This window comes from Gopherus flavomarginatus, chromosome 6 (assembly GCF_025201925.1).
Source record: "Gopherus flavomarginatus isolate rGopFla2 chromosome 6, rGopFla2.mat.asm, whole genome shotgun sequence".
In the NCBI taxonomy this organism is placed as follows: domain Eukaryota; kingdom Metazoa; phylum Chordata; order Testudines; family Testudinidae; genus Gopherus; species Gopherus flavomarginatus.
In genome coordinates, this window is record NC_066622.1 from 19,920,051 (window position 1) to 19,947,490 (window position 27,440).

At 43.7% G+C, this 27,440-nt stretch overlaps 1 protein-coding gene across 4 annotated transcripts in view; it reads right to left on the bottom strand.

Moving 5' to 3' along the window:
* Positions 1-18,909, bottom strand: part of FGD5 (FYVE, RhoGEF and PH domain containing 5) — a 148,557-nt gene extending 129,648 nt beyond the window's left edge. For all 4 annotated transcript variants that reach the window (XM_050958355.1, XM_050958357.1, XM_050958356.1 and 1 more), the window contains exons 1-2: positions 18,609-18,909; positions 866-3,878 (exon numbers count right to left, since the gene is read on the bottom strand). In XM_050958355.1, the coding sequence (XP_050814312.1) occupies positions 866-3,878; positions 18,609-18,621 (3,026 nt within the window). In that variant the 5' untranslated portion in view covers positions 18,622-18,909. The remainder of the gene's footprint in view (positions 1-865; positions 3,879-18,608) is intronic.
* Between the last annotated feature and the right edge of the window lie 8,531 nt (positions 18,910-27,440).

The following is a 27,440-nucleotide window of genomic DNA, read 5'->3' on the forward strand; positions in this document are numbered from 1 at the left end:
TCATTTCATTCACCCCAGATTTTTCATTCAGTTGCTTTTTCCTTTGTTTTCCCTGTTACCTGTTCTAACTGGAGCCAGTGGATTAAATTCCCTTCTCCTTTACGCTAGTCTCACCCCACTGGCTTGATTATAAAATGCTAATAGGGAGGTTATGGTGGAATATCAAGGAGAAGACAGATGGTCCCAAATAGAGTCGCACCAGAACAAATAGTTACAGCGAAGCTGAAAAATCACAAAATGCAACACATGCAGTTTCAGACAAACCATTTATGTAATTCATTCAGAAGTCATAAGCTCCCAAAACTCCATAATGAAAGACTTTTAAGCAATTTAATAAATTTATAGACTGTTCAGATTAGGTCCTGGTTTGCTTGGCATTTTTTGGTCCATATTTAATTGTTGTACTTTGAAGGATAAATTAAGTACACAATGTTGCATATGGAAATTGGCAAGAATGGTGAAATGAAAGCAGAGATTTCAGGACCCAGTAAGATTGTTTGTATCTGTAATAAATTCCATTCAAACAAGAACTCAGAAATATTGCTCATAAAAGAATAGATCCACCAGAGTAAAATGATTATTTTTAAATGAACTTTGTTTGACTTATGTCCTCTACCCAGATATGATCATCCAATTCCACTGGGTTTGTTAATATGTGTTTACAAAAAGAGTTTCAATACATCTTAATTTAGTCTCTTTTCACTGATAATGGTTTATCTTGTTTTCTTCCAAACTCTTTCTTGAAAGCATTGCCTGAACAAGGAGAATAAGCCAAGCAAAACGGAGGATCTGCCTATGACACCTAACAGAGGAAGTCTTGATTGGTCAAGGCTAGCAGGTCTTACATAATAATTTACTACAGTACCTTTCTGTTTCCTGGTCTGTGGTTTGCTGCTTGTTCTCAAAGGCTGTAAAGCTGCTCATATCCACATAGCCGTCATTCTCATTAGCAGCAGATAATGCCCTACTGGGATCTTCAAAAAATTCTGTAAAAGTTCCTGCTCTGGTTGGTCTTCTAGGAGGTATTTGTATATTTTCATAATCAGAACTCACAGCTGGAATGTTCTCATAGTCAGAAGTATCAGCATTAGGGAATGAAATAGACCTAGGTTTAGTTAAGGGGAGTGGCATGAAAGGAGGTCTAGATCGATCCTCAAAGGACTCCACTCTCGACACACTCCTGCTAAAGGTTTTGGGTATCCCTTTTCTTTTACCATCCTTGTAGAAAAGAACAGTAGAGGGAGACTCAGAAGCTCGCAGCTTCCCAGTATGGGACTTTAGCTGAGGTGAACTACTCAAGCTCCTTCTGTCCAGTTCCATAATCCTAGAAGTCCCATGATAGCTAGATTCTGAAGAGGACCTTGAAGAGGAAACATTAACATCTACATGGACCTTATTTTCTGTCTTCTTCTTGAATTTGAGGGTGAGAAACCTCTTAAAAGATGATTTTTTTTTCTTAGTGTACTTATCAGGAGATTCGTTCTCTATTAAAAGTGAGGGGGAACTTTTAGTGATTGGCTTTTTGGTGATACAGGCTAGTTCAAAAGGAGGTGGTATATCAACAACTGAGGATGGTGTGGACACACCACTTGATGAAAGGTGATTCCTCTGCGAAAAGCTACCTGAAGAACCAATTACACAGGGCAAAAAGAGGTTGTCTTCTGTCCTCTTTATTCTATTGTCATCCAATGTAGAGCCATCGGTTTCTCTGTAAACAGAGACTGGTATCTCTCTCCCTTCTACCGAGTAAGACCGTGGGTATAAAATAAAGCGTCTTGACGTGGTTGGTAAGGCCCTATTGACTTCCATTGGTTTTCCTTCCAATAGCGGTAAGTTATTGGTTAAATATTCAGTCAGAGAGTTATCATTTGAGGACTGTACTTCCGTTTCAGGTCCAGTTTCTTCTGGAACAGTTTCTGGCACATAGCCAGGCACTTTCCCAGAGAGTGACCTTGTTCTAGTGACCATACTTTTTCGATCAATGGATAGCAGGTTGTTTTCAGTGTCGACAATTAGTTCTTCTCTTATGCTGTAATCACATGGAATATCTTCTAAATTAGTCTGCACCACTTCTCTAACATGAGGGGTTGCATTCTCTGAGGGCATCACATAAGGATCGTCTAGAGAATCACTGGTTGTTTCTCCTTCCTCAGGTACAACAACCACTTCAGGGACTGCTAAATACTCACTAGACTCATGTTCGCTAGCACAGTCTGCTTTATATTTGCTTTGATTACATCTAGTTAATTCTTCTGCTGTATGGTATTTATTCTCAACTGGTGCTTGTTCAGGTGGATTTGGGGAGCTTTCTTCAAAACTACTATGACTGACCTTATTGCTTTCAAGAACTTGCTCATCTGATTCAGATTCTTCCAAGACACATTCATTGTCACCACAATCTTCAACAAACACATTTAGTTTAGATTCCACTTCCAGCTCTGGCTCACTAACAGTTTGAGGGCTGGAGAGCTGGCTATCATTACCCAAAAAAGTCCTTTCCAGTTGCAAATTCTCATCTAAGTTTTCTTGGGGTGAATCAGTGACAACTTCATTGCATTCACTCTCAAAAGGAACAATTTGACAACTATCATCTATATTCTCTGCTTTCACCACTTCTTCCTCTTTTTCAGAGTCTTCTCTAGCCTCACATGTTGTCTCTGATGTTTCCTCCTCACTCTTCATCTCAATGGTTTGGTACCCATCATCTATATAGTCTTCCCTTTCCACATTTGTTTCTTTGTCACTATCTGGACTTACTTTCTCTTCTTCAGCAGCAGCTTCATTGATAGAACCTCCCAAATCCTCTTCTGCATCAGGTTCATTTTCTTTCAGTCCTAACCCAATGTCTGTTTCTTCTTCATCAACATCATCAGGAATTATATCAGGATTTGCACAACCATAATTTACTAATTCCATTTCTGTACTCAATACAAACTCTGCATTATCATCCAGGTCACCATTGTTTGGTGGACTCACTTCTGTGTCATTGTTTGATAGCTCATCTTCTAAAGTTTGTGGCAGTTCATCATTCTCTTCTGGTGTTGACTCATCATCTACAGGTAAATGTGTTAGAATAATGTCTTCACAGATATTGCCCTTCAAATCCTCATCTCCATTCAAAATCTTACAGTTTTCCAGGTTATACTCATTATTGTCCTTTACCAGATTGAGGTTATTAAATGTTTCCTCAGCCTCACCTTTGAAATAGTTTTTGGGGTCATCTACACAGTCCACTTCTTCATCCATATTCTTAGAAGCAATATCTTCTACTTCAAGGGCTCCTGAAGACACTTGATTAAGTGCTTCAGACCTGTCACAGTCTTTCATTTCTGTTGCTCCAGTTGAGTCTGGTTCCACAGCATCTGAAGAATCATTGTCCTCGGTTTCAGTTATTTCTGGATTACAGATCTCCTCGTCATTAGCTATGCTATGATCCTCTTCCTCCCCTGATGCTTCTGCAGTTTCTAAGACCTCATTCTCTGCAGATGACTCTAAACACGGGTCATGTACATGTTCAAAGTCATCACAGTCTTTATCAGTCAGCTGAGCTTCAGGAACTACGATGTATTCATCACCAGCCTCAGATTCCGAGCACTCAATGTTGCATTGATTTCCTTCATACAGCTCTCCATCGGGACATATCAGTTTTCCATTTGTGACTTTATTTAAGTTATTGTTGGTATAAACACTGGATCTCCCCTCAGTGTCAGCTGAGAGTTTTGGCTTGGGAGCAATGGGTGGTTTTGGACCCCTAGACATAGAGTTTGGATTATGAATAATATCAGGCCTTGACAATGAAGGAGGAAATTTGGAGACCGCCACGGAAGAAAGATGACTGATAATCTTTGGTTTTGGTGCTAGTGGTGGTTTTGTGAAGTCTGGAAAAGAAACAAAGAAAAGCCATATTAGCAGTTTGCCATCCTGGTTTCAACAAATATCTATTCGCTGGTTTAATAGAAACATAGTGGCAGTGAAGCCACCAGAGAATCCACGCCAATTAACTTTATTTGTTTATAGTAATTTTGACTAGAATTGTAGCGCAGCATAGACAAAAATGGTGGCAGGAAGCACTGAACTACAACTCCCATGAAGCACTGCGGCCACTCAGGAGGACATAGTTTAATATTAGGCTGAGCCAAACAGAAACTTATCAATACAGGAATGTCAAAATTTTTAATTTCAATCAGAAATGTAGAAAAAATGTTTAAATATTTCCAAAATGAAATGTTGGGGTTTTGACCAAATGTTTTCAGTTTTTTGATGTTCAGCTTTTCAATTAAAAATCAAAAGTGTCAGTGGAAAGGAGACACTTACAAATCTTTATTGGAACACCCAGTTCCATCATAAAACAGTCTTTCAACAAAAAAAATTTGACCAGTTCTAGTTTTAATCCATAAAAATGCAGTGCAAGCAATTTGTAGCAATGCTTTTATCTGTATTGTAGACTGCAAAAAAACAAACAAACAAAAAAATCCAATGCTCAGTTTGTTCTGCCAGCAATTTAAATGGTTAATTCAGACTTGTAAAACTGACATGAATGTTTACCAGCACAAAATCTATTCTCCCACCTTTACTATGGTGACTGATAATGAAAAGCTGAATGATATGTTACTTGATGGTCAACTAATTTATTCACCCAGAGTGAAAGAATTTCTGAAGGCTTGGTTAAGTCTTTACATTAATTATGTAGCTGAGCTACAAGACACTGAATGGAATCTCTGTGCCCTAAAATGAGAAGAGGTAATTGGTGTCAACTTAAGTTCAGTTTTCAAAATGTATAACTTCTTCAGTTGCTTCACTGTTCAGAAGACACAACAACAATGTAAATGACGATCCCACTTGGTAAGCAATTCTCTTTTATTTAAAGTACATTTTGGTGCTCCTAAAAGTTGCACATGGATGGCCCTGGAAACTGAAGACCATGTTTTAGCTGAAGAAGACCATAGGACACTGCAAGCTTTTTCCAGCCCACCAATATAGACGCCAGTATGTCAACCTGGGCTTGCGTGGCCACCCACCTATAGGGTGAGGTGGTATTTAATTATCCATGTACATTCAGCCCTCTGGTGGTATACTGCCAAAAAGAGAGCCATTTAATGCCAATTTGTGGTGAGTTTTGTGATGTAGAGACTCATTCACTACAAACTAGACTGAGACCCTCAGTTCAGGTCACACAGGCCACAGAATAGCCATCAGATGACCTGGGCAAGGCATGAAGCAGTGAGGTTGAGAAGAAAGGCTCAATATCTCATCACTATTCATATGAGCTATCCAATCACCTTTCTCAAACAATTTAATTTACGAGTTCCTTATCTGGGGGGAAAATGTGTACAGTACTAAGGTCCTATTGATACTTTAAAAGCCCATTGTTAGGCTGTATTCATCCCAGCATATGCCCATATTTCCCTGGTGACAGAAAGTTTATTCAGAGAGGGGTTGGAGCAGTTCAGGCTATCTGCAACCTCCAGTCTTTTTTGGGGGAGAGCTCTGAATTTGAATATCAGAGACCCCAGATGGGTGCCATTGACCATGCTAGGGTTCATGGCCAGTGTGACTAGCAGTTGCACTGATTCCTTTTCCTAACGCCAGAACTTAAAGCTTCCTTCCCTTGTGGAACTACCCAGCAAGTTAGCAATAAACTGCAGTTTTCTAATACCCTGCACCTCAAGCACTTCATGGACACTTGCAACATTTTGTGAAAATAGAAGTTTTACCAAATGCAATTTTTTGGTGATGATTTTTAGAATGCTAAAAGCATTGTTTTGAAACACCTTAATCAGAGCCAAGAAAACTATCCTGATTAAAATCATCTTTCTATTGGGATTCCCACCAAACCCAAAGATATTCAGAAGCGAAACTGCAGGGCTGCAATATTAAAATTGTCAAATATTATCCTGCAACTTTTCGGATTCACCAAGACTTTTTCTACATTAGTGTTAATGGCCTATGTGGGCTACAAAGCATTAAGTCTCTTTGATACAATTTGTGGCAAGCTATGTGATTTGGGAAGTTTTCTACAGGGTATCACACACACTGCAGTCTTCTGAGGTGAAATGTCAGTTTCTTGCACTCTAGGTTTGCGTTTAACTATGCTGGTCATCTAGGTAAGCACCAGAATAAAGTGACTCAAGGATGGGGGATCGAGTCTGTTAATGAACAGCAGATACATCATTCATGCCTGTATGTGGACATGTCAGGAACACAAGCCAGAGATTTACAGATGCCCTGTTCATCCCTGGAAGAGGTTCAGCATGGAGAGCATTAGTGAAAGTTGCTATATAGCCCTGGCAAGATGTCTCATTTCTGTAAGAGAGGAGCCACCTCAATGAGGGAGAGGGGAGGAGAGCATCTGTGCCCATTCACACTGCTCCCCTGTGACTGCCAATCAGGTGGTCAATATGTGTGAGATGTGGTGGTGGTCATCATGCCTGTGATGTAGACATATCAGCCCACTGTTACTGGACTTGAGACCCCAACCTGGGCCACTGAATAGTCAACAGATGGTGACAATTTTACCTCACAACCATCCTGGACTGGATTTGACCCAACAGCCTAGAATGGAAAGGCTTCTTATCCCATAGCCTCCATGGTGCCCCATTTTTAATCAAAAGTCATTTGAATTACTATCTCAGAATACACTGATAACTCCATTCAACAAAATAATGTTTTTCTCACAAGTAAGATTTTATATGGCACTGCTCCCAAACTTCTGCAACCAAGTTTCTGTTTCTTAAAGCACATGCATAAGTATACATTGTTATTAGATAAAGGGTATATTTGGCTTATTGGACTTTCAGAGACATGACTGGAGTGTTTTTCTGAAATTCCTACCCTTGCTGCAATTGCTTCTAATATGCTGGTTGATGCTGTTGATTTGCATTCTTTGTTTTATTCATAAAACAATCTTCACAGAACCATAAAGCCACATCTTGAAGCCAATGAGATTTAAGAACTGAGTTAAAACTGAGCAAAGGATCTCAGAATTTGCCCCATAGAAATTAGAATTAGAATAAATTTGTTCATTGGATGATCCATCCCAATCTCACAGAAACCAATGAAAAATTATTACAGTACATTCTCTAATGATTTGTCCTATCTAGTTTCCCATTTCCTAAGAAGGAAACCCTATTCAAACAAAACTGCTGCTGCTGAGTTCATCAGATACATGTCTCCTGATCAGGAAGATAGAGGAGAAATCCTATCTAGAAGTCACATGTATATAGTAGCAGGGTCCAGACTGCCAGTAGTTCTGGCTACTTTAAGACAAACTGGATGGATGTTACAGGAGTGCTCTATAATGATATATAGGTAAATAGTTAATAGATAAAATGCCAGTAGATGGCACTCAGGAATATGTAGCCTAGATCTGGAATCTTGTAGAACTAATAAAACTTGTTACACAATGCAAATGGCTTCTGGCAGCTCTTTATATTGGCTTTTAATTGGGGAAATGCAAATGTAAGGGGCAAGGTCTCTGATGGTTGGGTAAAAGGAAGATGAGGAAATCCCAGCATTCTGCATGGGCAACTATTGGAGGTCATTCAACACACTTATCCTTACTTCAGCTGAGCCAGTTGCAAAGGCACTGACCACTAAAACCAAGCTTGATAAGGGAAGAAGATTACAGTTACTGGATGCTAAGAAGGAAAGAAAAAAAAGTCTAATTTCACTTAACTGTCAATGTTGGGAGTTTTGATGTACTTTTAACATGCCACAAAATGCAACTAAATGTATAACAATGGCTGGATAACATATATGCTAGCTCTAGAAATATTACACATAGCAAAAAAACTGAGCTACATATATTCAAAGGTAAAATGACAATATGAGCACATCCTTATCAAACATTTAGTGTAGTATTTGTAGCTTCCAGTGTCCAATCTCTATGATGATTCCTTAATACCAAATCAGACAGTTGTTCTGAAGACAAAGGGAGTTGGGCTTCTGTTATTTCCATCTTTGTCTTCAGTATCTGCATCAGAGATGTTCCTCTGCTTAGCAGTCAGAGTATAACATTCTGCAGGTGCTTACCTCCTCAAGTTCCAGAAATGAATTCAATCAACACATTCTGCAACTGGCATCTTTAAATGAGTCTGTAAAAATAAAAATCCACCGATTGGATTATTTCAGCTAAACAATGATCATTTTATTCACTTTAGGAATCTGCTACACCAGTGATTCCATTAATAAAAGAGGACTTTTTCTTTCCACAAATCAGATGGTCTCTGGAGAATCTCAGCATGTTGAAGGTCCATCAGAAGACAGAGGAATCGCTCTTCACCTTGATCACTCCCCCATCATTAGCTGGGCTGGAGACTTGGGTGCAGAGTGAGAGATAACAGCTCAAAAAACAAGAGAGACAACTTCTCTGCCTCTCAACTGATCCTGAGACTTTTCTTCCAGTCCTCTACTTCCTTAGTTTTCATTTGAGACATCTGTGACTCAAAGGTAGTCAACTCTGTAGCCAGTTGTTTTGAAGGAGCTAGACATTCCAGGCCAAGCACAAAGCACACATATTGAAGGAGATATCTTGCCTCAGTGGAGTTGAAGAGAAATACCAATGTATGGGGGGAAATAAGAGAGGCTTAAAGCAGGTGTGCAGTAAGAAAAGAAAGCTATATAATCTCACAGTCTCCAATATAGTTGTTTTCTTCCTCTCCACACCACCTTCTGCTGCTAATAATCAGGTTGTATGACTAATAATGTCTTAAATGTTATAGACCACTGTTCACTCCAAAGCACTTTACAAACTTTTTGGAATGAAATAATTTTACCATTACCAAAGCAACCACTCTATGTATCGTTTCGGCACAGGAAGTAAAGAATACTGTACCCAGCTGAAAATGAAGGGACACAGAATGTATCTGAATCTGGCCAGGGAACCAGGATTTTTCTATCTATCCATCTCATGCATGTTTAAGAGATGCATTTCTAGAATTACATACAAAACTCCCAAATTTTTGCCAGCAATATGTGCATCATTTTATGTAAAGTATTTAAGGAGTATTTAATTATTCTCAAATAATTTCCATATACACAAACTTCAATTGTTTAAAAAATGGTGTGGATTTAGTGATTACCAGAAGAGCCCTTCAGTGGCATGACTGGTACAGTCTGTAGCCTTGTTCACAGTAATTTGCTGGTATGAATTAGCGATCAGTGGCCTAATTTTCCCACTGTGCCAGCCTTTGTTCACTTCAGGATGCTTCCTCTCTCTGTTATAACTGCTCACCATGTCGCTCTTGCCCTTCACAGAGTTTGTGAAATTGTTTGTTTACTTCTTTTTTTTACTTACAAATGTTTATTTTTCTTTTCTTTTTAAAAAATTATGAAATAAAAGCAAATCTGTCCCAGCACAATGGATCCCTATGAGCCTTTGATGATCAGGGCAATTCCACTTTGGGTATGTTTGTTTCTGCTTCCGTTGGACTCTGAGCCACTTAAGACGATTCTAACATAACTTATTAAAGGGCAAAAATAACATCACACCATAAGAAATGTGCTTGTTTATAAGTAATACGTATGCATGCTTATTTCAAGTTGTGAATCTTTGTGTTTGGGAGAGAGAGACACCCTGTGCCCAAGGGAAGCTGTTTGGGACCAGATGCTCTTCTAGTCTTCTCCTCCCCTCATTGTTTGAAGCTTCCTAGTTAGCCACTGTTTCTTCCTCTCCTTGACTACCTTCCTCTTGGTGAGCATGAATTCCAACAGGGCTGCATCTCTTTCACAATGCACATTAAATGGCAATCCCTGACCACCAGCTGAGTCATCAGGGAGTGAACGGCAGCTCATTACCCATCCGGTAATGGCATCCAAACCACACTGCCATCATCTTAAAGATCCTTTTAATGATATGTAGATTTGATCATGTGTCCCTTTAGATATCTTTTGTGCTGGAGCTTGAAGGCAAGAAAAGAGAAGGAAAGTGCTCTTCAGGGTGCAGCTGTTATCGCCTGAAACACTGCAAAATGTCCATTTACTAATATTCTCCAAACCTGGTCATTCGTCAAAATGAATATGGTTTCATATTTACTGAAGGTTTAAGTAAAGCCATCAGGGACTTGGTGGACTTGGTTTGAACATCTAGTTGAATGCTGATATTTCAAGCAAAGCAGGCACATTTGTAAATATGTTCTAGGCCAATGGTTCTTGAGCTGTGGTCTGCAGTGCTGCTTTGGCTACAAGCGTGAAGCATCCATGAGTCTTCAAGATGCTGTTAGCAACAGTCCAGGTTGTTGGTAGCTAGGATTCAGTTCAGGAATCTTTTAGAATTCCAAAAGGCTTTTTGTGTACCACAGAAATTCAGGCACCTCCGTGTAGCCCATTTAGCAGCTCCACTTCTTATGTTGGATGTTTCTTTGGCATAAACTTGACAGAACAAGGAGCAATGGTCTCAAGTTGCAGTGCGGGAGATTTAGGTTGGATATTAGGAAAAACTTTTTCACTAGGAGGGTGGTGAAGCACTGGAATAGGTTACCTAGGGAGGTGGTGAAATCTACTTCCTTACAGGTTTTTAAGGTCAGCCTTGACAAAGCCCTGGCTGGAATGATTTAATTGGGGATTGGTCCTGCTTTGAGCAGGGCGTTGGACTAGATGACCTCCTGAGGTCCCTTCCAACCCTGATATTCTATGATTCTAAATTCAACCACGAGCAAATATTCAGACAACCCAAAACTGGAGAGGCAGCTAGCACAGAGGAAGACAGACCAAGCTGCATAGTTCCTTGTTTCACAAAGTTTAAGGCCTGAAGGGACCATTAGAACATCTAGTCTGACCTCCTGTATATCACAGGCCGCTACATTTTACCCACTTATTCCTGTATTAAGCCCAATAATGTATGTTTGACTAAAGCGTGCTTTCCAGAGAGGCATCCAGTCTTGATGTGAAGACATCAAGCGATGGAGAATCCACCATGTCCCTTTGTGTTCTGTTCCAGTGGTTAATCACTCTCACTATTAAAAATGGGTGCCTGATTTCCAACTTAAATTTGTCTGGCTTCACCTTCTGGCTATCTGTTCTTTTTATGCCTTTTTCCATTAGATTAAATAGCTCTTTGGTACTGAGTAACTTCTCCCCAGGAAGACACTTATACACTGTAATCAGGTCGCCCCTCAACCCCTTTTTGGTAGATGTCATTATAAGGCATTTTCTCCAATCCTTGAATCGTTTTTGAGGATCTTTTCTGTGCTCTCTAATTTTTCAACAGCTTTTCAAAAATGAGGACACCAGAACTGTATTCCAGGATCAGTCTCACAAATACCACATACAGAGGCAAAATCATCTCCATGCTCCTATTCATTACTCCCCTATTTATACAACCAAGGATTTCAGTAGCCCTCTTTCCCACAGCAGTGAACTTGGGAGCTCACGGTGAGTTGCTTGTCCACTGTGAAACTTAAATCCTTTTCAGAGTCATTGCTTTCCAAGACACAGTCCCCAATTACATAGGTACAGACAGCATTCATCGTTCCTAGATGTATAGCTTTGCACTTGTCTGTATTAAAACTCATTTTGTTTGAATGGGCGTGGCTTAACAAGTAGTTCAGAGCTCTCTGTCTGACAGCTCTGTGCTCATCATTATTTACCACTCTGCCAATCTTTGTGTCATCCATAAATTTGATCAGCAATGATTTTATATTTTCTGCTGGATGAAAATGTTGAATAGCATCAGGGGCCATACTGATCCCTACAGAACCCCACTAGACACATCACCATTCAATGATGATTTCCCATTGATGACTACTTTGAGATCTGTCAGTGAGCCAGTTCCTAATCCATTCAATGTGTGCTTTAGTGATATTGTATAGTGCTAATTTTTTAATCAGAATGTCAGGTGGTACTGAGTCAAAAGCCTTACAGAAATCTAAGTTTTTTTTCTCCTGCTGATGATAGCTCATCTCAATTGATTAGACTCTTGCTGTTGGTATGCATACTTCCACCTTTCCATGTTCTCTGTATGTATAAATATCTCCTGTCTGTGTGTTCCATTCTATGCATCCGAAGAAGTGACCTGTAGCTCACGAAAGCTCATGCTGAAATAAATTTGTTAGTCTCTAAGGTGCCACAAGTACTCCTATTCTTTTTTCAGTTACCTTTATAAACCAAACCTGTATCTTTTCGAAGAATTAAATCAGGCTTTTGACCTGGGCAGCTTCCACATTTACAAATCCCTTCCCAGAGGGACAGGGAATAAGTAGCACAAATATAAACTGAATGAAAGGGCCAGAATCACCCAAAGCAAACTCATTTTCATCCATGTAGCCAAACACTGTAATTGCTGTAAGGAATACAGAGGATTCAGGGAAGGAAATGAAGAAACAGTGTGAGGACCAGCCTTCTAGGCAATTCAGAATCTCTGCATGTTCATGTTGCTGAAATAGTCTCTCATATCTCTCAGCACTATTATTAATATTTATGTATTTGTATGACCATAGTACGTAGGACCCCGTGCATGGAGCAGGATCCCATTTGTCCCAGGTGCTGCACAAACACAAAAAGGCAGTCTGTGCCCCAAAGTGCTTACAATCTAAATCTAAGACAAGAGACAATAGACGCAGACAGATGGGGGAGTACAAGGAAACAGTGGTACAATATTCAGTTTGATAGGTGATGGTATGAATTCACTAGTGGTCTAACTGTTGTCACGGTTTGTGCAGGCATCATGGAAAAGGAGAGTTTGAAGGGGGGATCTGTAGGAGGATAGTGAGGTAGTTTTGACCATGTTTGCAGGGAGCTTCTCCCAAGTGTGAGGGCCAGCATGGGAAAAAGCACAAAGGTGCTTGTTTGAAAATTTAACAAGCGAGCGACGGAGCCTGGCGTCAACGGCCTATCAGAGGGGGGAGCTGACATCTTAATAGTAAATGAGAGATGGTAGGTAGGGTGGGATAGGCAATGGAGGGTCTTGAAAATGAAAACAAATAACTCCTGCTTGATGTGTTGGAGAAGGCAGAGCCAGTAGAAGGATGCAAAGAGAGGGCTGACATTGTCAAAGCATTCTTTGCTGGATTCCCACAGTGGAATTCTGAGCATAGTCAATCGCTCCCCGAACACAGGGGATGGAGCAATGGAATGCTATGTCAATCACTCCCTGAACACACTATGATGGAGCAATGGAAAACTGGGCCATGCTTTGAATCTGTCACATCATAACATTCTGGACCTGAATGAAATGTAGGAATATAGATGGGTCCCAACCTCTAGCTTGGAAAGCTCAGAGTACTATCCATTAGCATGAAAGGCAGAATGGATGTGTCTTTTCCTACTCTCCAGCTGGCCATAGAACTAATAGGGGTCTCCTAATCACTGGACACATTCTTCCTCTGTTCTTCTCCTTCCCTCTGGAGTTACCAAACCCAGCCAAAATGCTCAACTGAACCACTGTAATTTGCTCCTCAGACCTGTATTTACTGGTGGATTGATCAAGCTCCTCAGTTATGCAGCTGTGATCACAACTGAAGAAAAGGTATCTGTCAATAATGGATTGTGTTCAGGGGCTAACAACATCCCTGGCTTACCTCCATTTGCCTTTAATGGAGCAAAACCAGGAATGAACTTGGCCCCATGTGCATATGGTAAAGAGATACTCTTGTTCAGAATAATGTTTCCATAGAAAGTGTAATCCTGAATTTGTGCGCGTGGAGGGGACAGCAAGCTATTAAAGTTCTAAAATCAGAGTTAGCTTCTCAGCTGGTCAGCCTGTTGTCAACCCCCTGCCCCCTCTGCCACCAATAATGGTGTATGCTATGTGGTGTATAAAGTAATCAGAGAGTGGAATCCTAAACCTCATTTATTTTATGTCCACATTGAAGCGCTGGGTCCAAAATGGCAATTATCATTCTGCAGGCTATCCAAACCCGCCAATAAACCAATGTTTAATAGGCCTTTGTAGATAAGCCATTTTACCATCATTCAGAATTTAGATAAATATGTAGCATATGCTGTGCAACCTGCTCTGATACATTACAGAGATGAAATTAGATGAGCTAGAGTGATTTACAAGGAAAGTGTAATTCCATTGAGGGGACACCACTTGTGTTGTAAACCACTGGAGTTGTCATCACCAGGACTCTAGGATGTACGGTAAATAACTTCAAGATGTCATTAATTTCACACCGCTGACTGCAGATCTTTTGTTGTTCTATATTTATGACATATGGGTCCCTCACTGTGTGTTTCAAACCATTTGAAATAAGTGAAAGTGATATAGGATGGGATTTTCAAAAGAACCTAAATGATTTAGGAGCCTAGACATAAAATTTTCTGTGGGACTGTGGATCCTAAGTCATTCAAAATTTTTACTCTCACTTATTAGAGTCTATGCTTTAAGGGCCTGTCAGAATTCAGCAGACATCAGTGGGCTTAGATCAGGCCCTACCTGACTGTTTTTAAAATAAGGTCTTCTGAATACCCATTTAAGTGGCAGATCTGAATTTTCAAAAAAAAAGCCCATAATTCTCTTACGTCATTTTGTCTTTTAATTGGAACATTAGTAGCCAGGATTTCAGAGCAGATACCACTCTGCAAAGATAAAAATGCATTCTAATACAGTTATTGGACTCTGTTGTTCTGAGATAGGATCAATGGTTTATGACTTTGGAATATCAAAACAATAGGTTCCAACTTTCTCTTACTATTGAACTTTATTGTCGCAATTCATAAACATAATACAGTCATATACCATCCTACAGAGGAGCATTACTGGGGAAAGCTACAACCTAAAGTCCACATGTACCAAACTGAGTGGAAAGCCTGCTTTTAAATGGAAATGATTAATTCAAATACCAGAAGCTCTGGTCCTTAATCATGTATCGAAGTTTAGTCATGTGAGTGGTATCATTGCTTCAATGGGTTGAAAAGTTATGCACCTGCAGATATTTGCAGGACTGGGGGCTTAGACTGGATATCTAGAAAAAAATATATGTACAACATCCAAATGATCAAAACTTAATATATGCCATTAGTTTAATATCCCAATAACTAAATGGCTCTGGTGTCTCAATGAAAGCTACAATTTTACTGCTACTTCCCAACAGGAAGCCCTGCCTGCAAAAATAGAGAGCTTATACCCTCCAGTCATTTCATATGCTGAGGTCCCATTGAAATCAAGAGGAGTGTTTCATGAAAGTCTATGGCAGTAGGATATGGCTTCAATTTAAAGAGCAGGTATGCTGGTAGCTTCCTGCAGCTTTCTTAAAGTGGTTTCACATTTATTATATTCGATAAGAATTTTTAAAATGATACCAGGTGGTTTACATTTTTTAACAACTGGAAGTATTTTGCTTACTGTAATTTTCCTTTTGTGTGGCATGATTTCAGCTCTCACAAGGCCACTGAATAATTAGAGGAAGGATGGTCATAGAATTGGAAGGGACCTCAAGAGGTCTTCTAGTTCAACCCCCTGCTCAAAGCATGACCAATCCCCAGACTTTTACCCCAGTTCTCCAAATGGCCTCTCAAGGATTGAATTTACAGCCCTGGGTTTAGCAGGCTAATGCTCAAACCACTGAGCTATCCCTCTCCCCCAAGTGATCCCTTGTGGATTGGATTGGATTGGATTAGATTGGAGCGGAGCGGAGCTGGTTCCAATTTTTGGAACCTCCATGGACTTCCTCTGTGACCTTGAACAAGTCATAAGAGTAAGAACATAAGAATGGCCATACTGGGTCAGACCAAAGGTTCAACAAGCCCAGTATCCTGTCTACCGACAGTGACCAATGCCAGGTGTCCCAAAGGGAGTGAACCTAACAGGTAATGATCAAGTGATCTCTCTCCTGCCATCCATCTCCACCATCTGACAAACAGGGGCTAGGGACACCATTCCCTACCCATCCTGGCTAATAGCCATTAATGGACTTAACCTCCATGAATTTATCCAGTTCTCTTTCAAGTGACCAAGTCACTTAATCTTGATCTGCCTCAACTCCCATTCTACAGGGATAATCATAGTTCCATTCTCCCTTTTCTATGAAGATTGTCAATTCTTTGGAGGCGTAGACTATACCTAATATGCTAGTACAGTGCCTAGCACCATGGCACTCTGATCTTGGTTGAGTCCACTAATTGCTACTGTAATATAAATAATATATTGGAACACATGGACTTGCATCAATTAATAAGCAAAACTCTCCCCTGAACTCAATGGAGAGTTGTGCTTCACACTGATGTTCACACATTCTTCATGTTGGTGTGGATCAAATAACAATTATTGCTAATAACACAGTCTTATAAAGTAATAAGCCTGAGAGTGCTGACAGTACACATTGCTCTGAGACTGGGACCAGGCTGGAGTCCCTGTGTATTAAATTGTGTCAAGATGAAGTTTTTAAACCAATGCCAGAAAGCCACTCTTCACCAGATGGCTAAACTTGGAATGAGTTTCTCTGGCACAAAGCAGAAAGAAGTCCAAGCTGGCCAGGGAGGGTTAGGAAAAGAGAATTAAAATGTTACTTTTTGAGTGGGCAAAGAGACTGCAACCACCCCCCCCCCCATCACACCACCACCACCACCTGTCTAGGGAGCCTTTAATTTGATAAAAAGAACAGGAGTACTTAGAGACTAAGATTGTTAGTCTCTAACGTGCCACAAATACTCCTGTTCTTTTTGCGGATACAGACTAACAGAGCTGCTACTCTGAAACCTTTAGTCTGGTAAACACCGATTCACAGTTCCCAACGCATGTGGGTCTGAAAGTGAGTGTGATTATGGCAGGAAAACCTCTGGGCTCCACGACGCTTCATCTCAAGCAGGGCACTGAATAGCCTTCATCATCTGAGGGAATGAAACAAAATGGAAGAGTTGGGGGCTGGGGAAGGGGACCTGTTTGTCTCCACCAACCCCCTGGATGTGGCACTGTATTTTCAAAAGAGCTCAGCACTAGAGCTGATTGCAATTTTTCATTGACTCCCCCCCCCGCAAACAAACGGATCCCTGGGAAATGTTCATTTTGGCCAAAACATTCCTATCGTTCAATGAAAAACCAAACCTTTTTTATTTTTCAAAAATTGGGGTTTACTATTTTTCCTCTGCCCCCTCTCCCAGTAGGGAAAAAAAGACCAAAGAGGGAAAAACGCAATAACAAAAATTTGTGTTGTCAAAAAATGTGGGAAATACCTTTTTTTTAAAGTTTTCTTTCCAAAATGTTCACCATAAACACTTCCCTTTTCTCCAGCTCTACTCAGCACCCAGCTCTGAGTGGGACCTCCTAGGTCCTGAGCACGTCTCAAAATCCGACCTCTTCATTCTCAATGGGAGCTGAGCAATTTTGACATCTGTCCCCTAACTCTGGGCAAAGAGATTCCGCCTGGTGAACCTCCTGCTACCGGGCAGGGTCGCTTTAGGACCTGGCTTTTTGGAACTCAGGGCAGGAGAACGGAGGAGACATGGCCAGAGACAGACGGCGGAAACTCGTATGTTACAATACGTGACGGGTCGGATTAAAATCCGCCTGCTCTGAGGCGCGCAGTTAGGAGCGTCCTCTGCTTGCATCAGGTGCGTTCTAGGCGGACAATCCCTGCTCGTGGCAAACGATGCTGTGATCTTACAGGTTCAAAGTGTCTCGTTTATGTCACATGTGCTCAGTCCCCCCAGCCAGCACTTCGCCGCCGAGGGAGAAGAGGAAGGACCCCCCCCCCGCCCACTTTACTCCAAACCGCAAATCTGGCCACAAAGTCAACCGCAAAGTAAACCGCAGTCAGGCAGGACCAGGGTAACAGACACCGCAGTGAAGCACCGCTCCTCCCTTCTCCCAGCCCGCCTACTCGCCGAGGAGCAAACGGGGCAAGGCGGGGGAGAAAAGTTGGGCATCTCCAAGTTGGGCATCTCCAAGTTGCCGCCAAATCAGCAAGGAGCTAAACCGGCCCTTAAGGCTTCAGCATCAGGGTGTCAACTTTCCAGCCTGCCAAAGAGTTTCTCACATCACCCAGCCACCCTCCCCGAGCCTACAGCGCATTTCTCTCTCTGTGTGTGTGTGCCAGGCAGCTCCCGGCTAGTGATTAACACAATCCACCTTCCAACCACCTACTTTTCTAGTGCACCTAGGCGAGCGGCCCCACCCCCTGGCTTGAAGTGCTTTCCGTGCTATCCAGGGTACAGTTCGGTTCAGTGGCTCTCAGCGCCCCACTGCAGGAACTGCTCCACCACCCCCTGCAGCCCCCCGCACTGTTTGGCAGGTTTCACTGGACCAAGGCACCCTTTATAACCCGCATCTTGAGCAGACCAGGACCGGGCCATCATTTCGGAGTGGAAGCCAATGCGTGCCTAGCCTCCCAGTCGCCACAAGCCCCTTGCCCCTGATTTGCCAGGGGCCAAACACCACCAAGAAGGAAATGGGGGTGAAGGGCTAAAGAAAAGGAGAGAGAGAGGAGTGGGGGAAGGCGCAGCGCTCTCCCCCTAGGTTGTCCTGTGGCCATGCTGAGCACAGCCCTGTTACACAAGAGCTGCGCTCAACTTTAGCGAGGCAATAATATCCTATCGGAGCAACTTGTGCTGGCGAGAGGAGACACTGCACCCGCTCAGCGTGGGTCAGGTGTCCCCCCCCAGGAGTGAGCCCTTTGCCGCCCCAGACCCCCCGGTTCCCAAGCCCCATCAGGCCCCCAGGAGCCGGCACTCACCTGCGTTGCTCATCTCCCCCAACTTTCAGGGCTCCCGCCCTCAGATCATGGTCCTGCACGCCTGGGTCGGGCGCACCTCCTTCACCCCCGAAGCTGGGGCGGGGGCCGGTGTGGGGCTGAGAAGGGAGGGGAGAACTAGTCAGCAGTGGCTGGAGCCCTCTTTGGCTGGGGGGGTGGGGGGGAGCCGGAGATCACTGCCGCTAGCAGCCTTCGCCCTGCCCCATGCTTAGCCTGGCGAGGCAGACTGGCTGCAGGCAGCTGGTCGGGTCCCGCTCTGATCGCAGCGCACTGGCCCCGGCTCGCCACCGCCTCCTCCTCACAGGCATTTCCCTTCCTTTCCTGCAGAGGAAGCCCTTTGGCTCGCTCAGGGATTGAAAGCTGCAGTGAAACAAGGGGGGGTGGGGGGGTGGAGAGAGCACGGATGCCAAACAAACAGATTTAAAGGGACAGCAGCTGTTCTGTCTCCCACCCCCTGTAGGTCACACACACACACAGACACACAGTTCAGGATCTTGCAGACGCTCCGGGAGTGTGAATGGGGCTTGCACAAGCCGGGGGGGGGGGCGCGGGAGAGGCTTCTCCTCCCTGGCTGAGTTTGGAAAAAGAAATCAGGAATGTGGAAGTTTGTGCATGAAGCTAAAAGGCCAGGGAAGCCGGCACTCTCGGCCGTTCCTCCCCAGGTCCTGTAGCCGCAGGGTGCGGAGGATTGAACGAGCCTCGCAAAGCACCGGTTGTTTCCCAGACTAGCCCGGGATGTGCGTTCCCCCCCACCCCGCGGGCAGAGAGGGCGGCTCACCCACCTCCCCTGGAGCCCAGAACGGAGCCCGTCCCCGCAAGAAGAACCAAAGAGTGTCTGTGTGAAACGATCGGTAGCCACCGGGCGAGTGCGTGGATAAGGGGCAAGTGACAGGCCGTGAAAACCAGGGAGGAGTTGCCCGCACAAAGCTAGAGCAGCCCCTGCCCCGACGCAAAGGCATTTTAAAGGAAAGGTGTGCGTGGTCTCCCCCTTTTTTTAGCCAGCCCTGCCTTCGTGTCTGTGATCAGCCTTTTCTGCGCAGAACTAACGGGGGAGACAGCAATTCTCCCTCTTCCTTCCTTCCTTCCCACCAAACGTGTGTCTGTGTCCTGGCTCTAAACACGCCGTGAATCCGCCTGCGCCCCCCCCCCCCGCTCAATAGTTGTGGGGTTTGCAGTAAACTTTGCAAAATAGAGCCCCGATCCTGCAGTCTTTACTCAGGAGAGTAAGGATTACTCGTGCGAGTGAGTGCTGTCAGCTCGGGTAACTTCAGTCCAAAGCTTCAAGACCTTGGCGTGGTCCCCCACTGTCCTCAGGAATTTCAAAAATAAATCCGTGGGGCTAGAAAATGTCCATTCTACAAAGGTGAGAGATCCCCCCTCCCAATCTGGTAAACTCACTATTATGAATTTATGGGGCTAAGAGAGGAAACGCTGGTCTGTTGACCTCTTGTAATGGCAGGATCATCATAGGCTGCAGCTCCATGAGCCAAGGGGTTCGGTGTGCAGGTAGGTGCCTGCTATAGCCCCATTCACACCTACAGGTCTCTGCACTGGTGCAACACAGAGCAATCTGTCTGGTCCCAAAGATGGCTGGGTCTAACCTGATTTTACTGAGAAGCAGAAAAGTCAGATGTAAGATTGCAAAGTGAGAAGGTCAGCATACTTGGCCCTAGGATATCTTACAAGTGACATAAATAGTTTATGCACTGAAAGGATTATTTGTGTTCGGTGGTTTATGTTAGAAGACAAGTAGTATTACTAAAGGTGGTTTATCAGTGAGTTGATGGTGTACAGCAGCTTTATTTGATGCAGCATTGTTTCATGTTTATTTTATTATAAAGCATCTAATAACAAACATCATTATTATCTGCCAATTTATAATACACAGCTGAAAAGAGAGAGACTAAAGACATTCCAAAACATTCTTCACTGTTGTTTCCTTGGGACTGATATTAAACAGATTTCACTCTAAACAGGTATAGGTAACAGGAGCAAAACAGTTAGGACTAGACTTGTGTTGAGTGCTCCTTGGCCACTGTGAATAATCTGGCCTTGCACTGCGTTCATCACTATGGTATCTGACCAGGGCAGGCCCTACTCCACCTAGTCAAATCAAATTAATCTAAGAAATGTTTCCAGAACCATCAGTTTGTGTGAATCCAAAGTGTCTGATCATCTAGGGCAAAATATGGAATCTGAAAATGAGCAAACTTAATACTTGCTTTTCAAATAGCACTCAGGTGGATTACAGAGCAGAATGTCTGGAATTTTGGCAAGAAACTAAAAACTTCAGAAAAATGCTAAATATGAACCTACATAAGAAGAAACTGGGAGTGGAAATTAAGGCCAGGGACATGACGAACAGCCAGGGTATGTCTACACTATGAAATTAGATCAGTTTTATTGTAGTCGATTTTTAGAAACCGATTTAATACAGTTGATTGTGTATGTCCACACTAAGCACATTAAATTGGCGGAGTGCATCCTCACTACCATAGCTAGTATCGACTTGCAGAGCAGTGCACTGTGGGTAGCTATCCCACAGTTCCTGCAATCTCCGCCACCCATTGGAATCCTGGGTTAAGCTCCCAATACCTGATGGGGCAAAAACATTGTCGTGAGTGGTTTTGGGTACATGTTGTCAGGCCCCACTCCCTCCGTGCAGGCAACAGCAGACAATCGTTTCACGCCTTTTTTCCCGGGTTTCCCAGGCAGATGCCATACCATGGCAAGCATGGAGCCCACTCAGCTCACCGTCACCGTACGTCTCCTGGGTGCTGCTGGCAGACGCGGTACAGCATTGCTACACAGCACCAGTTCCTTGCCTTCGCGGCAGACGGTGCAGTAGGACTGATAGCTATTGTATGTCTCTTGGGTGCTCCTGGCAGACCTTGGTGAGGTCAATCAGGGGTACCTGGACAGATATGGATACCCTCCTCCTAGAGCACTGAATGGGAGCCAGAGACTCCAGGTCATTCTCTTCTTTAAATTTCATCTCATGGAGATTCAATCCTGCCTGGAATATCATGTGAGCTGGAGGTTTCTGCCTCAGGCTGCTCTCCCAGCCAGCAGCACCGGGCCTCAGGCTGCTCTCCCAGCCAGCAGCACCATGCGGTTGCACCTACCCCAGCCTACCCCTTGCTCCCGTGGCTCATGAAGCCTAGACAGTAGTAAGGAGCAGCTCGACTATAGGCTGAGCAAGTGCAGAATGGTGGTAGAATGTGCCTTTGAATGTTTAAAAGCTCTCTGGTGATGTTTGCTGACTAGGTCAGACCTCAGCGCAACCAACATTCCCATTGTTATTGCTGCTCGCTGTGTGCTCCATAATATCTGTGAGTGTAAGGGGGAGACGTTTATGGCGGGGTGAGAGGTTGAGACAAATTGCCTGGTGTCTGACTTTGAGCAGCCAGACGCCAGGGTGATTAAAAGAGCACACCAAGGCGCGCTGTGAAAACCAGTTTCATGACTGGCCAGGCTTCGGTGTGACAGTTGTGTATGTTTCTCTTTGATGCAAACCCACCATCTTTGTTGATTTTAATACGCTGTAAGCCAACTACCCTCCCCCCTTCGAAATAAAGTAACTATTGTTTTGAAACCATGCTGTCATAAATGGATAGTTAAGAGTTAATAGAACAGAAGTACTTCATGTCTCTTTTGCCTGTAAAGGGTTAACAAGATCAGTGAGCCTGGCTGTCACCTGACCAGAGGACCAATCAGGGGACAGGATACTTTCAAATCTTGAGGGAGGGAAGTTTTTGTGTGTGCTGTTAGTGTTTGGTTGTTGTTCACTCTTGGGGCTCAGAGGGACCAGAAGTGCAACCAGGTTTCTCTCCAATCTCTCCTATACAGGCTCTTATAAGTTCAGAACAGTAAGTACTAGGTGATAAGGTGAGTTAGGCTTATGTTTGTTTTCTTTATTTACAAATGTGTATTTGGCTGGAAGGAGTGCAAATTTGTATTTTGCTGAAAGGATTTTAATTTGTACTTGTATACTTAGGCTGGGAGGGTATTCCCAGTGTCTATAGCTGAAAGACTCTGTAACATATTCCATCTTAAATTTACAAAGATAATTTTTACTGTTTTTTCTTTCTTTAATTAAAAGCTTTTCTTGTTTAAGAACCTGATTGTTTTTTTTTTCTGGTGAGACCCCAGGGGACTGGGTCTGGATTCACCAGGGAATTGGTGGGGAGAAAGGAGGGAAGGGGGAGAGAAAGGTTAATTTTCTCTCTGTGTTAGGATTACTTTCTCTCTCAGGGAGAGTCTGGGAAGGGGAGAGAGAAGGAGGGGGGAAGGTGGATTTTCCTCTCCATTTTAAGATTCAAGGAGTTTGCATCACAGTGATTTTCCAGGGTAACCCAGGGAGGGGAAGTCTGGGAGAGGGAACGGTGAGGGAAAGGGTTTACTTTCCTTGTGTTAAGATCCAGAGGGACTGGGTCTTGGGGATCCCCGGGCAAGGTTTTTGGGGGGACCGGAGTGTACCAGGCACTGGAATTCCTGGTTGGTGGCAGCGCTACAAGTACTAAGCTGGTAACTGAGCTTAGAGGAATTCATGCTGGTACCCCATCTTTTGGACGCTAAGGTTCAGAGTGGGGAATTATACCATGACACATGCATTCTTTCTTTATTAATTAAAAAAAATGAGATAATGGACAAGGTAGCCCAGGTGGGATTGGGGAGGAGGGAAGGACAAGGCCACATTGCTTATTGTAGCCACATTAAAAATCAAACTGTTTGAATGACAGCCTTCTGTTGCTTTGGCCATCCTCTGGAGTGGAGTGGCTGGGTGCCCGGAGCCTCCCCTCCCCCCCACGTTCTTGGGCGTCTGGGTGAGGAGGCTATGGAACATGGGGAGAAGGATAAGCGGTTATACAGTGGATGCAGTGGTGGTCTGTGCTATTGCTGTATTTCCTGCAGTTCCAACATAAGCTTCATCATGTCTGTTTGCTCCCCAAACAGATGCTTCATCATGTCTGTTTGCTCCCCTATTAGCCTCAGCATCGTGTCCTGCCTCTGCTCTTTGTGCTCACTTAATTCTTTCCTGGCCTCTGCCACTGAATGCCTCCATGCATTAAGCTGTGCCCTATCAGTGCGGGCGGACTGCATGAGCTTGGAAAACATGTAATCAAGAGTGTGTTTTTCTCACCTTCTAACCTGTGATAACCTCAGGGATGGAGATGATAGAGGGAGCATAGAAACATTCTACGCTCTACGATTCTGGGGGGACTGCATGGTCACCTGTGCTGCTAAGTCCTGCTGAGTTTGTCATGCTGACCAAACAGGAAATGAAATTCAAAAGTTCCTGGAGCTTTTCCTGTGTACCTGGCTAGTGTAATGGAGTTCAAAGCGCTGTCCAGAGCAGTAACATTGGAGCACTCTGGGATAGCTCCCGGAGGCCAATACCGTTGATTTGTGTCCACATTAACCCAAATTCGACCCAGCAAGGTCAATTTTAGCGCTACTCCCCTCACCGGGAAGGAGTACAGAAGTTGATTTTAAGAGCCCTTTAAGTCGACAGAATGGAGTTGGTTTTGTGGACTCATTCATATTAAAATCGATCTAACACGGCTACATTTGACCTAACTCCGTAGTGTAGACCAGGGTCCAGAGACTGTAGTTATCAGGTATTCAAAGCAGAAATGGTTTGAAAAATGTCAATTGAAACACATTTTTGAAGGAAAATGGCCTTTTGATTCAACAGAAATTTTCATGAAAAAAATCAACTTTTGTGAAAAAGTGGTTTTTGGTTGGAAAAAATGGAAAAGAAGCACCAAATTTCTTTAGGTTTTCAGTGACTGAAATTTTTTCCTGAAAACAAGCAAGAAAGTGTTCTTCTCAAAATGTTTCATGGGAAAAATAATTGGTTCCTGATCAGTTCTTTTAAAAAAAGTTTCTTACTATTGAGCAACGTCAACCAACTGATTTGCAGCAGATTTACTCTGAATCAGAGGAATTCATGTCATTAGCTTGGTTATTAGATATCATTTGGCATATTTTTAGTAAATTTAAGAGCTGTGCTCCTTATTATTTTTCCAGTATTCATGCAAAGAGAACTTGTTCAAAGGGAAACAGGCAGTTTCTACATATTGTAACACACAAAAGGAGATTTTCTTATCCTGTTTTTATAGGAGATGTCCACTGAAGCAAGCTTGGGTATGGTTATACTGTGCATAACTAATTCTGAGCAGCAAAGGTCCTAACTTGAGCTAGACAGATAATGGACAAAATATTTGACAAATATTTTATTTGAACAATGTTGGAAAGTTAATAGAACAATCGGTGTCACAAATATTAGACCACCAGGTCTCATAGAAGCTTCTCCAACACAGCTTGTCCAAAGTTCTCTTCACCCATAATGATTTGCATTTTTCTACAGGGTAAAGAGAAGCCAGGAAAATTCACAGATCTCTGTCCCAAATCTCAACAGCCTTTCATGGAGAGTGTGATTGAACTGTCCCTCTCTCCTCTGTTTGTGGAACCAGAGTGGATATTTCTCACCTACATCTGAGTCTCTTCAATTGGTTTTAACTCTGCAGTTGGTTCAAGAGGGCCAGCAAATATGTTCTCCAGTCACAGAGCCCTGTTTTTTAGAATTTGAAAGGATCCTGTCCAGGTTAAAAGTGACTACAGTTGTTGCTGTTTTTTTCGGGAGTAGGGGAGGATGTGATTAATTTGTTAATTTTCATAAACAAATAATGACATACCAAAAGGTAAATGACTTACAGCTTGTCTATATTACGAGATATCACGCATTTCTCAGGATATCCAATAAAGTTGTGCAATTACACAACTTTACAACTTGTCAAAGCTCTAAGACCAGCTAATACAAAATCAGACCATTTTGCATAGCCACAGCATGGTAGGGTGAGGGTAACAACAATAATAAAAGACATACACAAATAGGCACCAAAAGGAAGTAGGGGACTAGAAAGGTGGGAAGAGGGAAAAGCAGAGAGGTCAGGTGGAGTGGAAGTTTGGCTTTATTTGAACTACCCCAGCATTCTTTATTCAAATGTATCAAGAAACAGGGTCCAAATTTCTTTGAATTATGTAATTGCTCTCTACATTGATAAGCTGGTCTTTCTTCCGCTGAAAATGCAGACAGGTCTGAATACTGCTGCTCTATTCTGGGCATACGCATACCCCTCTATTTTTGTAAAATCATGCACCAGGGCATCACTGAGGCCCTCAAGCACCAAAGTCTTTCTGGTGGGGTAAACCCGGTGTAGTAGGCACATAACCTAGGATATCAGTTTCAGCTGAGGTTTGATTGCTGACCATAGATGACTTGTGCCTCTCTATATTTGGGGGGGGGGGCACAATCTAAAGGGGAGGACACATGACTGCCCCACATGTCTTCTTTGCCCAGCGACCCCCTGCCCTGTGCCCAGCCTGGGGCTGCTGCACTCTCCCCACCCAATGTTACCAGCTGGGATGGGGAGGGCTCTGTCCTTCTCCCCCTGTGCCTCAGCCCCGGCATGCTCTGCTGCTTTCCCTGGCAGCCAGGCCTGGGCAGGGAGTGGAATGGAGCCACTTTTCGTGCAGCTGAAGGTCGCTGCTCCAGGTCGCTGCTCTGTGCAGCGCAGCATCTGCCGGAGACACCCTGGCTGGGGAGATGGTAGGGGTTGCCCGCTCCATGCCAGGTCCTGGCTGCTGGGGACAGGGGATGAGTGAGCTAGAAATGTGTCAGAGGGGGGAGTGGACTCCGGCTTGCATGGTCCCCGTCCCCTGCAGCTGAGCCCAGGCAGGGGGCGGCTGCCACTGCCGTCTCCGCAGCCTGGCTCTCTCAGGCAGCTGCTCTGCTGCACAGAGCATCAACTCAGAGCAGCCAGCAGGAGATGTGACTAGTTCCATTCCTTCTACTCCCTGCTCAAGCCCTGCTGACAGGGACGGGCAGAGGGTGCTGGGGAGCAGGTGCAACAGGAGAATGACAGAGCCCCTCTGCCTCCAACCGCACTGGCAGCCAAGCAGCAACCTGCGGGGTCACTTGACCCCACATTCCCCCCACCCACGTATTGCCTATGTCTGAGGCCAAGCACTACTTTCATCCCTATGTCCACCTCTTCCCACTGCTTTCTGGCTGCTGGACAGCCCCACAGCATATGCATCAGGGTTCCTTTTTCTTTTCTGCAGCACCAACAACTATCAGAACCCGAGGCCCCTGTCTCACACAACCTCTGTGGTGTCCACTATGTTTTGAACAGAATCTTTTGCTGTATTAGGTGTAGCCTGAGATCTGCAGAAGTGTTTTTAACATTCCATAATATGCTCTACCCCTGGAGTTCTTTTAAGGGCTGTGATAACTCCTCTTCACACATTTTCACAAAGAACTCCAAAGTAATGGAGTTCCTCTTTCTCAGTGGACACTGGCCTGGTGAAGTTATGAAGCATTCCCAAATTTCCCTCTGGCAATCCTAGGGCATCTGGACCAAACTGATAATGTTAGCAAGTGTTTGAATTGTAAGTACTGCCACTCCACTGAGGGTGGAAGGTCATATCATTGCTTTAGAGCAGTGGTTCTCAACCTGCGGGCCACGTTCGGTGGCCCCATCAGCACACGGTTGCAGCCCATGTGACACCCTCAGAGCCATACAGGTATTGTATCTATTGTGTGGATGCGGCGCCCACATAACACACAGAGAGCTGCTTATGCGGCCTGCAGTGGTAAATAGGTTGAGAACCACTGCTTTAATCTTAGAAAAGACACAAAGCCCTTATTGCTGACTAACTGGGAAAGCCATATGATGCTGTTGCTCAGTCAGTTCTTCCAAATCAGGCTGTTTCCCAACTTGCAAGTCTGGGTTACTCCAGTTACAT